Source organism: Petaurus breviceps, unplaced genomic scaffold (genome assembly GCF_028583685.1).
Source record: "Petaurus breviceps papuanus isolate PSGF00001 unplaced genomic scaffold, PetGlider_PUasm1.0 140, whole genome shotgun sequence".
In the NCBI taxonomy this organism is placed as follows: Eukaryota; Metazoa; Chordata; class Mammalia; order Diprotodontia; family Petauridae; genus Petaurus; species Petaurus breviceps.
The window spans coordinates 38,452,836-38,466,044 of NW_027185698.1; the positions used below are offsets into that span (position 1 = coordinate 38,452,836).

The 13,209-nt window shown below is 39.6% G+C and overlaps 1 protein-coding gene across 15 annotated transcripts in view; it reads right to left on the reverse strand.

Moving 5' to 3' along the window:
• Positions 1-13,209, reverse strand: part of ABLIM2 (actin binding LIM protein family member 2) — a 237,617-nt gene that overhangs the window by 24,736 nt on the left and 199,672 nt on the right. For 5 of the 15 annotated variants that reach the window (XM_069070508.1, XM_069070500.1, XM_069070556.1 and 2 more), the window contains 2 exons: positions 7,337-7,391; positions 5,142-5,368 (listed from right to left, as the gene is read on the reverse strand). In XM_069070508.1, coding sequence (XP_068926609.1) covers positions 5,232-5,368; positions 7,337-7,391 — 192 coding nt within the window. In that variant the 3' untranslated portion in view covers positions 5,142-5,231. The other 10 variants (XM_069070474.1, XM_069070492.1, XM_069070466.1 and 7 more) reach the window with 7 other exon arrangements.

Genomic DNA, 13,209 nt, shown 5'->3' on the forward strand with positions numbered 1-13,209 from the left:
CAGACACTTACTAGCTGTGTGGCCCTGGGCAAGTCACTTAATCCTGATTGCTTAAAAAAAAGAGATAAGAAGCCAGATTGTGAAAGCTTTTAAAAAGTAAAACAAAGGACTTTAAATTTGATTTTGGAGGTAACAGGGAGCCACTGGGGTTTATTGGACTTACAGGGAAGAGACAGGTCAGACTTGTGCTTTCTGAAAATCACTTTGGTCATCCAGTGGAAGATAAGAGTGGTGAAAGGCTTGGAGCAGGGAAACGGACTGGGAAGCTGTTGCAATAGTCTAGGTATGAGGTGACAAGGGACTGAACAAAGTTTGGTTGTATGAGTGTATGGAGTGAAGGAAGAAATAGTCATAATAGCTAGCGTTTATATAACACTTACTATGTACCAGGGACTAAGCAAAGCACTTTGAAATTTTAGCTCATTGAATCCCTGGGAGATGGATGTTGGATTTCATAATTGAGGAAACTGAGGCAAACAGGGGTTAAGTCCATGATCACATAGCTAATAAATGTGTGAGGCTCAATTTGAACTCAGGTCTTTCTGACTCTACGCCTAGTGCTCTATCCACTAGTGATGAGATTTGGCAACATATTGAAATATGAGGGGCACTTTTGTGCTTTTGTACAAGCTGTCCCATCCCACCTCTGCCTTTCAGAATTCCCAGCTTCTTGGAAGGCTCTGTTCAAGTACCACTTGCTAGAGAAAGGGAAAAGAACAAGCATTTATTAAACACCTACTATCTACCTGACACTGTATTCTTCAGGTCCTGCCTCAGGTACTTACTGGACCACTTCTATAAACTCCATAAGTCTCAGTTTTCTCATCAGTCCCTAGACAGGGGATAATAATGGCAGCTACATCCTAGCGCTATCCTGAGGATCAAACAAAATAATGCATAATCATAATAATTAATTATAATGATGATAGTTAGGATTTATATAGCACCTACTATGTGCCAGGCACCATGCTAAGTGCTTTACAAATATTATCTTGTTAGATCTTGACAACAACCCAGCAAGGTAGGTGCTACTATTATCACCCCCATTTTGCAGCTGAGAAAACGGAGGCAGAGGTAAATGACTTGCCCAAGGTCACACATATAGTTAGTGTCTAACACCAAATCTGAACTCAAGTCTTCCTGACTCCAAGCCTAGCCCTCTACTGCTTACATAAATCATTCTTCTTCTTCTTTTCCTCCTCCTCCTTCTTCATTATTAGTATTCTTACTGAGATATGGCTTTTATTTGGAATATTATGCTATTTTATAATTTTATTAAGCCCTCAAAAATTGCTGTATATCTTGTAGATACCTTGAAATATTAAAGTGAATTTTAAAAAATGAAACAAATGTATTACTTTTTTTTTTTTTTAACCTCTTCATTGCTTAGGGGAACGACAAGAAAAAAAATAATTGGGTCTTCTCCTAATTATACAGCTTCTTTCCCCCAAAAGACAGAGCACTAGAGGGTGTTGGTTTTTTGCTATGTTTCTGTGCTATCATCAGAAAATCTGTTCTTTCAGGCAATTGATTACATTTAAAACACTGGGTTTATAGTATGAATAGCAAAAGCTCCTTTTAATTAAAAAAAGAATCGCAAGGACATCCCCTCTGGGTATTTCCAGAAAGAGCTTATCTCATCCCACAAAAGCAGTCAGGTTTTACCAATGGAAATGTATAATTATATAATGATAATGCCCCGAAGACTGGATTTTTTGGGGGGTGGGAGGAGAGGAGGTGGATATTGCTGTCACTTCTCTTACATATGGGGCCACAATACAGAGACTTTTCATGAAAGAATTCTAGCACAAACAGAAAGGAAAGGCCCTTAGGTTGGAATTCAGGAAACCTGGATTCTAAGAGCACTAGCTTTGCCACCACCTGGAGCTTCAGTCTTTCTTGTAAGATCTGGGAGCCTCAGTTTCCTCATTTGGAAAATGAAAGTAATAATTTTTGCATCACAGTGTTGTGCTGAGGAAAGCACTTTGTAAATCTTAAATGTGAGCTGTTATTATGATCAAATGGCACAATGAATATGAAATTGTTTTATAAAACTAAAATAGCACATAAATGTAAGGGATTATAATGATAATTGTTATTTGTCTACAACTGATTTCTCTTCTCAACTCCCCTTTGTCTATAGTTTCACCATTTTCCCAGATAATTTTACCCTTCGGCTTTCTTTCACTCCTATATTTAATACTTTTCCATACTTTGTCAAGTTCCTGTACAAACAGAGCCAGAAGCATGGGAAACAGAATGTCTTGGTCATTAACCCTTGCCTTGGTCTAGGTCATTAACCCTTGACTTCTCAGATTCTGTTCTTCAATTCTTCCTACAGTCTTAATAATCTGTGACTTTGCACCTGGATCTGGATTTGTCTTAAGCCTTTCTGAGGTGCCATCTGCTTCTTCTGGAATGGACATGCTTAAATGAATAATGGTGGCTGAGTGTCTCAATTTCTCCTAAGAACACTGGGGTACCTCTAGAGGGTTTTAACCCTTGGCTCCATGTTTTGACAGATCTTTTATTTGTACCCCATTGGCCCTAGCCATCCAGACTTCTGATTACATGTACATACCATGATCTTATCATGGCAGGCATTTGGCTTCCCATCTGGTAGGCTCTACACCTGGTAGTACGCTGCAGCTGTCAATAATCACCTTCATTTGGCATTTAAAGTCCTGGACAATCTGGTACCACCCTATCTTTCTGAGCTGATTATCTCGTACTATCTTCCAGATGAAGTGGCCTTCCTGCTATTCTGTGTCAATTTTCCACCTCCACTATTTTCTACCTCCACATCTTTGCACAGGCTGTCGTGTACCTCCAGAATGCTCTCCCTTCTTCCACTTGCCTCTTGGAACCTCTAGGTCCCTTCAAAGCTCAGCTCATCTACTACCTCTTTTCAAGAGACCTTTCCCAATTTTCCACAGTTGTTGGTCCCTCTGTATGTATTTATCCCCATCCCCCAGCAAAATGTGAGTCCCTTGAAGGTAAAGACTGTCTCACTTTTTAATTTGTTTTTATTCTCCAGTGCCGAGCATGGCACCTGGCATGAAGCAGGTGCTTGTTGATAAATGCATGTTGATTGACTTTTGGTGGATGGATAGATGGATTGCTCAGGGGAGAAAGAATGCTAACTAGCACAGTGCTGAACATTTAGAAGCCTTGGAAAATGAACAAATGAACAAATACTATTTAGAAATAAAGCCTGGAAAATTACAAAGCGTTGCAATTTATCTAGGTATTGTGCATACATGGGACTTGTAGTAGGTCAGAGTTTCTGGATGCTATCTTCACTACTCTTGGTCACTGAGCACAATTAAATATAGTTACAACCCCAGTCTATTAAGAACTAAATCCAAGTTTACTTTTCATGCAGAATGTTACAGTCGAAAGTTTGACAGACAGAGGATTAACTATTGGATCCAGAGTCAACTATTTATTCAAAATATTCACTCATGCTTATAAAGAAGGTATGAAGATGGGACTGGGGCAGGGGTGGGAGTAGGCTGGGGAACTGCAGACTTATGGCTGGTTGGGGCAAAGGTTAGACAAATCCAATCTGAATCTCAGAACAAGCTCCTAATTTAGAAGCCAGATGGCAGTTTCAGATTTCAAGCATGTTGCCAGGGCAAGCCCACTTGATTCAAGGGCCCAGGTAGGAATTCAGGCTCTGCTTGCTAGCTATGTGAAGAAGGGTCAGAAGACCCTTCCCCTTTCTTGGCCTTAGTTTCATAGTATCTCATGGTTTAAAAGAACTTCAGAGACCATCTCTCACCATTTACCTCACTGATTTCTTGTGAGGAAACACACTTTGTGAGCCATAAAGCACTAGAGAGATATAGGCAGCTATGATAACGTACCCTTTAATGTCAATCAGCTGTATCATGAGATCTAGCATTGGAAGAGACCTCGGAAATCTTCTAGTCCAAACCCCCTCATTTTACATGTGAGTAAACTGACTCCCAGAGGAGGAAAGACACATGTTCACAGTCATACAGTTAGCAGGTCAGAGAACCAGACAACCAGGTAGTGAATTTGCTTTTTTAACTTTGAATACAATGCTCTTTCTTCTTTAGTCCTGATTCTTGGCACTTTAATATTTGGGCAGAAATTTGTCACTAGCCAAGCTCCAGGACAAATTGAAATCACTTTTCCTAAAAATCTTTACTCCCCTGAAAAATTGCTTTCAAAGAAATTTGAATCAAGGCTACCCTTTTTGGGAAGTATAACTTCACTAAAAATGAAACCACTGAGTAACAGAACCTCAGAGCTGGAAGGGACCTTGAAGGTCATCTTGTCCATTCCTTACCTGAACATAAATCCCCTGTATGATATTGCTGGCAAGACGTCTCCTAGCCTTTGCCAAAAGTCCTGTAGTAATGACAAAATGCTACCACCCAACAGAGCCCAATGTATTTTAATAGTTGTAATTATTGGGAAAATTTACCTTAAATTGAGCCTAAATATTCTACTTTGCTCCCCTCCCCCTTTCTATTTCTCATGCCCTCCATGGTCAGACAAAACAAGACCTCTCTTTTCCACATAACAATCCTTCCAGTACTTGAAGACAACTACTGTGGTCCCCTTTCCTTTCCCCCATCAAGGTTTTTCTTCTCCCAGTTAAACACCCCCAGATTCTTTACATCTTATTTGAATGGCATGGCCTCCAGTCCTTTCCAGGGTCTCCTTAACCCTCCTGGTTGTCCTCTGGACTCTCCCAAAGGTAAGATGTACTATCCCATAGCTATAAAATCACCCAGAGTGCCAACGCCCTAAAAGGTGGCAGCTGAACACAGTACTCTAGATGGGGTTCGATCAGGGCAAAGTCCACTGGGATGATCACCTCCCTCATTCTGGTTGCTACTTCTCTATTAATGTAGCTTTAGTGGCTTCTGCATCATAACATGGTCTCATACTATTTGCCAAAAATGACATTTGCTGGTAATTCTTCCTATGTAATTTTCAGATGATGACAGAGGGTGACATACAGGAATCATTACTGAGTAGAATAAAGGAAAAGAGAAAATTGTTCTTACCTCCAGTCTGGTCCTGTCCACATCTTTGGGCAATTTCACCCGAATTCGGTTTGTGACAATGAGCATGTCATAAGGATAGATCTGTTATTAAAAAAAGAAGAAGAAGAAGAAGAAGAAAGAGCCCAACAGATTCAGAGAGCTCTGGCTGTGCTGGGGGAAGTAGGGAAGGGAAAGAGTGCATGACTTTTAAAAATGGCTGAGGGAATCATACATACTTGGATCCATAATTGACATAGACATTTCACAGGGTAGGAACAAGAAAAAGGACCCTTTTAACCTGGCCAGGCATGAGACTCCTTCCGGGTTCCCTCTTACCTTGTATTCTGTAAGAAAAAGAGGAGGAGACCATGGGAAATTTTAGAAAAAAAGTATTTATGCTTTCCAGCACAATTAATTCTCAAAGGCGGTGTCTTCATGAACACAATTCCATCATGCAGTAAGATGGCTGCATGCACTGGGATCCTCCCATTGGGTGGGTTAGCTTTTCCAACAGCACTGGAAATGGACGTAAATGGCTGGCGATAAGGAACTCTGATTCTTGGTGCTACAAGGCTATGGGCTGTCCCACGGACACTAGCAAGAACTCTGAAGAGCACAAAGTATGGTCCAGGGGTCTGAATACCAAGTGAGAGACCAGCAACTGCCAAGCTTCTGTTTGTCATTTCAAGCCCTGCCTTCTCCCGATGACCTGAGTCAGGTAGATAAATCTACCTACCTACCTTAACTTACCCATCTAGGAAGTGGATATTTTAAGGCATAACTTGTGAAGGGTGTTGTGAAAATGACAATATTGACTATTGTAAAGTATTTGCACAGTAAAGAAGTACTAGAAAGTACAGTGTTGGGAAAGTGAAAAGAATCACTGACTCAAAGCCAGGAGTCCTAGGTTCTAGTACAGGCTCTGCTACTGACTCTTCAAGTGACCAGTTTAAACTTTCTGTGCCTCAGTTTCCCCTGTAGTCAAGTGAGATGCTACCTCCAGCATCAATCCGGTTCCTCAACCTTTGCTTCCCTGTTCCCTAAACCTGGAATGTCTTCCTATCCTGTCCACCAAATATGCCTATAGAAGTCTTCAGTATCCTTCATGCACAGTTCAGATGCCATTGTCCTCCGTGAAGCATTCATTCCCTCTTCCAGGTGGAAATGATCTCTTCTTCCTCAGACCTCACAAAGCACTTGGTACCTCTCATGTTCTTATTCTATTTTATTTTACCTTATAATCATCAGGTAATTACTGGGGATGTGCCATATCCTCCCGGCTAGATGGTGAACTCCACGGGGCAAAGACCATTTATCTTCGTATTTCCTCTAAATAGGGCAATTCTTTGCACACAGTAGATGTGTCAGGTGGTTCACTATATTAATAATTCTAGTCTTGGGGCCAAGACAGGGGTGGGGAACCTGTGGCCTCAAGGCCACATGTAGCCCTCCAGGTCCTCAAGTACAAGCCTTTGACTGAATCCATACTTCACAGAACAAATTCCCTTAATAAAAGGATTTGTCCTGTAAATGGACTCAATCCTGTAAAGGCCACACTCAAGGACCTAGAAGGCCACATGGGGCCTCAAGGCTGCAGGTTCCCCACCCCTGGACAAGGATTTCAAGTTCTAACTCCAAAACTGTGTCCTCTTGGACAAGTTACTTAACTTCTCTGAATTTCAAATTCTCCACTGGTAAAATGGAGATAGTAATAGTCCATAACCTACTTCCGAATGCTGTTGTGTGATCATATTAAAATCATGTACATATCGCTTTATACATAGTAAGGTACTCAGAATGCATTTATTAGATTTAACATTAAAACCCTATGCTACCATTACTATTGTCTGCAGTCTCGCCTAGAGTTCTGATGGTCAAGGGAAGTTCATCTGGTCAGACACTACAACCAAGAATCTCACTTGAATTAGATCTGGAATCAACATGGAGCTTAAATGCATGGTATCAAGTGATTATTTTGGTTAGTATGGGTCACATGGTTCAGTCATAATTACAGCGATTTATTTTTCTGCCTAGGTTACCCTGTAAGAAGCCAGGACAGAGTCAGCATTATCCAAGAATGGGAGATAGCAGGGTATCTCAAAAAAGGGAGAGATGAAAATTAAATTGATTCTCTATGGTAAGATGCAGGAGAGATGAGCCAAGAGTTAGGCATGGAAATCGACTTCTGAATTAATCAGCAAGTGATGGCTGGGTTTTCAAAATGATGCTTGTGGAAATATGTTACCGAGCCCCGCTCCCCTAGATAAGAATAAACACTAGGTTAGACCCACTGATGTCCTAGCTTCATGTACCTCGCATGCCCCAACTGGCATCCTGGTCTGCTTCATATGAGGCCATATTTGCATTCTGGAAAAGAGAGAAAGAGAGAGCAGCAAAGAGAACATTGAATCTGGAAACAGGTGGTTGGTCCTCTGGGAAAAGAGGTCTTTCCTTTTGACACACAGTCAAAGCATAAGCCCTAAGGAGAGAATATAATCTTGGTATCAAAGTGCATAGCAGTCACCAGTGGGGAAGTTCAGCATGCAGTCACATCTCACATAACACTCCCCACCTTCAACAATTCAGAGGATCAGAGGTTTAGAGCTGAAAGGGACCATTGAGTCCAATCCTTTCATTTTACAGATAAGGAAACTAAGGCATAGAGATTTTAAGTGACTTGCCTAGGATCACAGAACTAGTAAATATCTGAAGCAGAATTCGAACAGAAGTCTTCATGTCTCCAAGGCCAGTACCCTGATTCTGCAATAATGTTCTTAAGATGTAACTAAATCCAAATGCAGTGTTATAACATTTAGTCTATTGCAGATCTAACACTTCCCTCTCTTTATCCAGACCAAGAAAATGTTTCCTGTCCCATCTTGGCTCCACTGTGCTCAGCTCAGCAGCAACTACCTTCATTTCCATATGTAGTATCAGGCATCTGTGAAGACTGCTTGTCAGTTTTCACAATCTAAACTTTGGCTATCCAAGAGTTTGTTCTCCATTTGCCACTGGCTTTATGAAATGAACTGCACTACTCTCCCAACCTCATGTTCTGGCATAACCAATTAAGTGGGAGTTTAACTGTAATTGCTTCTCATGTAGCAGTGCACCGGAGAGTCCAAATCCAAATCTCCCTGGTCTTGACTTGAACATCAATGATGTTTTACAGTCATCATGTCAGGTTAGTTATTCCCTTCTGGTCAATTATTAGATAATTATGTTCCATCCTTCTTATGACTGAGAAGGGATGCTTGAGTATCATCAGTTGGTACAATAAGAACCATTCTAGTGGACATTGAATGAACCTGCCACTCACTGAATAAATACTTAGGTGCTCATTTAGAAATCTATTTGAAGTAGACATTCCTTCTTTATCTAAAGCAGAAGAAAAGATAATAGATGGCTGTGTTTGCAATGCAAAGGTACTTTGAGCCAGGAACCCATGTGAAGCAACTTCAATCATTTCTTCCCATGTGAACCTATTCCATCTATTTATAAAACTTGTTGCAAACTCATTTGTGGGCTTTACTATTTATGGAAGGGTAAATTAGAGATAGCAAATCACAAAACAAGAATCAGGAGACATGAGTTTTACTTCCTGTTTGTTTGTTTTTTACTGTGACCACAGGCAAGTCCCATTACCCTTTTTCTTCTGTAGAATGTAGGCTCACTGAGGGCAGGAATGGTTTCAGTTTTTTTTTTTTTTTTTGGTAACTCCAGCTTCTAGCACAGTGATGAACACATAGTAGGTGCTTAATGATTGACAGTTTCCTCAACTACAAAATCTAGGGAAAAGAGGTAACTTTCTACTTGCTCTAAAACTCAATGCCTCCACCTTTGTGAAACTCGATTTCTTTATCTTTTTGGAATTAAACTTTTGGACAGGATGATCTCAAGAGTTCTTTCTAGACCTCCTATTCTACATGGGTTAATGGCAAGAGTACTGGATTGAAATCCAGAGGACCTATCTGGGTTCAAATTCTAGCTGAGGTATTGACAGTGACGCTTTGGGTAAGTTACTTTCCATGTTGGGGCGTCAGTTTCTATACAATGAGGGGTTTGGACCACATGGCTTCCGAAGTCTTTTCCTGCTTTAAATTTATGCTCCTATGATTATTTCAGCTGTAAACCTATGATTCTATGATCCTTTCCTATGCATTCCTAGCAGTCTAGGATATGCCTGTTTAATAGTAGCTCTTGAACTTGAGAGAGTAATCCTGCCATCTAGTGTCCTTTATTTTAATCATAAAATCCTATGCATTTCTTATAATCTCTGGTACTTGACAAAAAGCCGGATGGAATTCAGAAGCAGACCCAAGTGAGATCTTTCCAGGCACTTACTTCCCCCTACTCCTATCTTAAGGGCACCATGGTTATGAACTCAGTTCTGCCCTCTCTGAATGGTACAGACAACCAGATGGAAAAGAAACTCTACCAGATTTGCTTTCAAAAGACCTAAGTTTAGATCCTGACTTGGCTATGTACCATGAGGCAAAGGTCAAATTGTTTCATTTCACTAGACCTCAGTTTCTTCATCAGTAAAATGAGAGGGGTGGACTAAATCCTCCCAGTCCCCAATCCTTTAAAGTTGAACACTGGTAATAAAAATTTTAAACCTCTCCTATACAAATAGCCAAATGGATCTCTGCTTGCATCTCTCTTGGATTTATCACTTCAATAGTTGGATTTGGAACAACTAAAAACAGTGTAACAATTTAGGCAATTATGGCAAGTTGTGTGCCAAAGTCCAGCTGGGGGCTTTAAAACCACCCAGTCAATCTAGGTAGTGTCACACAGGCAAAACCGTCCAAGCGTTGAGGGGGCTTCTAAGTGTATTTCTGCTATTAATCATAATTTTGTACCCCACTCAATAAACCTCAATTAATTGAAATAAAACAATATCAGCTACTGTGTCTCCTAGAGGAAATGGGAGAGAAAAATACAGAAATGGGTAAGATACAATCTAAGTGACCAAAATCTTTAACAGGGATTTTTTTTTGATGTTCTAATTTTAGGAGGCAACAGCAAAGCACAGAAAAATGAGGATGTTTAACAGTGCTCAGAAGAAATGACTTTCCACAGGATTATAAGATTTAAAGCAAAAAGGGAGCATCACAAACCATCTATTCCAGCTTCTGCATTTTGCAGATGTGGAAACTGAGACCAAGAGAGAAGTGATTTCCCCAGTCACCATGGAACAGTACCTTCTATTGTCAAAAATGTTCTTTACGATGTTATCATCTTCCAAAGAGAAGATCCCTGATATAATAGAAGGAACATAAGTAGAGGCAGGAGTAAGGAAACCTGGGCCACAATCCTAACTAGCTGTGGATCCTTGGACATAACACTGAACCTCTTGAATCGTTCTGTCCTTTTTTTGTGAAATGAAAGGACTTGGATTTGAGTTACCTCTGAGTTTCCTTCCAGTCCCAAGAGTTGTTCCAGTCTAGGCTCTGATCTTAACTCAATGTGATCTTGAGTAGCTTCATTTGTCTTATTTATACACTCCAAGAAAGCTCTGTATCTTTTAACACATCAACAAAGCAGAGACACCTTACTCCCTAACAACCACAAAAGTGACCTACTAGACTACAGTGAGCATTGGTATTTGGAAGAGACCTCCAAGCCAAAAGGCCAAGAAGGATAAACACCATTCTGCCAGGTTTTGGAACCCAGATTCATCTAATAGAAATATTAAGAAAGCATGAAAAATGGGTTCCAAATGACTATGTTAACAATAACTTTGTGCAGCGTACAGTAAATTAGCTGGACCCAAGTCTAAAACCCAAAATGCTTTTAGTGATCACCACCTCTCTAAGGGGAATCCATGTTAAATTCTTTGGGGATATAGAACTAGATGAGACCCAATACAACTAATGAGGCCCCTCAATAAACTGGAATATTTAATGTGCTCCAATTTTAGGAGAAAACATATAATAGAAAAAATAGGTTTATATTGGATATTTAATTGTTTGGAAAAAAACACTCGTGATCAGTCTGACATACAGTTCACTCTTTCCTGGAAAATTATCATTGATGATCTTTTCCTCTTGCCAATTCATCCTTTGTGCAGCTGTCTGGTGGCTGTTCATGATGAAACAAGGTCATTTTTATTAAACTTTTGATCATGAAGGCACTCAAAGAATAGTCAGTAAAAATGCATTTCCCAGATACCTCCTACTAGTAGTAGTATTTAGCAAGTAGTAATGCTACTACTTGCTAAATAGTACAGAATTTTAGGAAAATAGTGATTTTGAAGGTCAAGGATGTCAGGGTTGTAGCCTCTCTCCCCCCAAGAAATAGGTTTACAATATGATCAAGAGAGAAAGACAGAATAGAAGGGAGCAAGAAATTATAACTGTTAGTGGGGAGCAAAGAAGGACATAAAAAGTCCAAATCAAATCTTTCCAAAACAGAATCTGAAGTCGGAAGGGACCTCAAGTCCAATCTGTACTTGAATAACAACAATCCCTTCTGTGAAATACTCAATGAGCGAACATCTAGGCTTTTCTTGAAGCTTCTAGTAAAGGAAACCCACTGCTTCTCTTTACTCTCCTCTTCACTTTTGGATACATCTAATTTGTTTTGGAGGTTTTTGTTATGGAGGTTGTTCTTTCTTTCTCACAAGCCTAAATCTGTCTCTCTGTACCTTCAATTCATAGGTCTCCGTTCTGCCCTTTGGAACAAAGAACAAATCAAATTCTTCTTTAACAGGATAGCCCTTATTTCTTCCCATTTTTAAAATCTGATCTTCATGAGGTATGGATGGGCTCTAGTCCCTTCATAATGGCTGCCTTCAGTCTTCAGTTTATCAGTTTCTCTAGTGCCTTCTCAAATGTGGCCTCCAGAACTTAATGCCATCTGTCAGATGTGGCTAAGACCATTATACCTTCCTATGTCATTCATTCAAACTCCTACTTAATGACAAGGATACTTCATTTGGTGTTAGAGGAAGAAACCCTGGTTCTACTAGACTTATAATTTGGGGAAAATATCTTCTCTTCCTTGGGTCTCAGTTTTCTAATCTATAAAATGCAAAGGTTGGGCTAAGAGGTTTTAGAAACTTTTAGTCTCAGGTTCCTTTACATTAAAAAAATTAATGAGGCCCTCCCAAACTGTTGTGGGTTATACTAATTGATATTTACCATATTAGAAATTAAAACTTATAAATTTAAAAATGTTTATTAATTCATTAAAATAACAATAATAAATCAATTACATAACTTTTTGTGAAAAATATAGTTCCAAAAAATCAGTGAGAAGAGTGGCATTGTTTTACATATATTTGGAAATCTCTTTAATGTTTGACTTAGACAAAAGACAGCAGGAGTCTCATATCTGCTTCTGTATTCAATCAGCTATGATATGGTTTGTTTGAAACATATGAAGGAAATTTGGCTGAACACATATATATATTTGGAAAAGGGAGGAGTATTTTAATAGAAAAACAACTTCTTAGTATCATTGTAAAAATAGTTCTGTTCTCAGTGACCCCCTTCAAGGGTCCTGGAGACTCCCAGGGGTCTGTGGACCTTTCCTTGAGAATCTCTAGATCAGATAATCTCTAAGGTATCTTCCATATCTAAATTCTATGTTCCTATCAAGATCCCAACAAGGTAAAAAGTATTAGGCTAGGCTCAATTTGTATTTTGACAATCTCTGACCCCAGTTAACAAGATAGAATCACATTTTCACAGTCTCTGTATATTTCCCAAATGTGAATAGACTAATCAGTAGGCTTTTCTTAACCATCATGCTTTTATTTTTTCAGAAACAGTAAAAATCTGTATAGAACCCATATTTACCACTTTACTATCTTAGTCTGAAAGAAATTTTGGAGTTCAGCTTTTAATAAATCACCTATAAACTGTACAGAGTGTGTTAAAGTCTGACTAAGATCTTGGAGAAGAATTATCAGGGCATTCAGACAAAAGGTGATGCATCTGGTTACCCTGCTTTCCATCCATCTATGTTCCTCTCCCCCATCACTCCTTCTCCATACCCAATTGTCTTAAGTTTCTGGTGTTTGGGAAATGGAGAGGAGGATTGTGGAAGGGGCAGATATGATTAGAACCATATGCCAATTTCTATCTCCACTGGTCCCCTTCAGTTTATGTTGCTCTCTCTATCCCATCCTGGAAGGTGAAAGGAGATAAATTACTTTACAAACACTGTAGGCAAC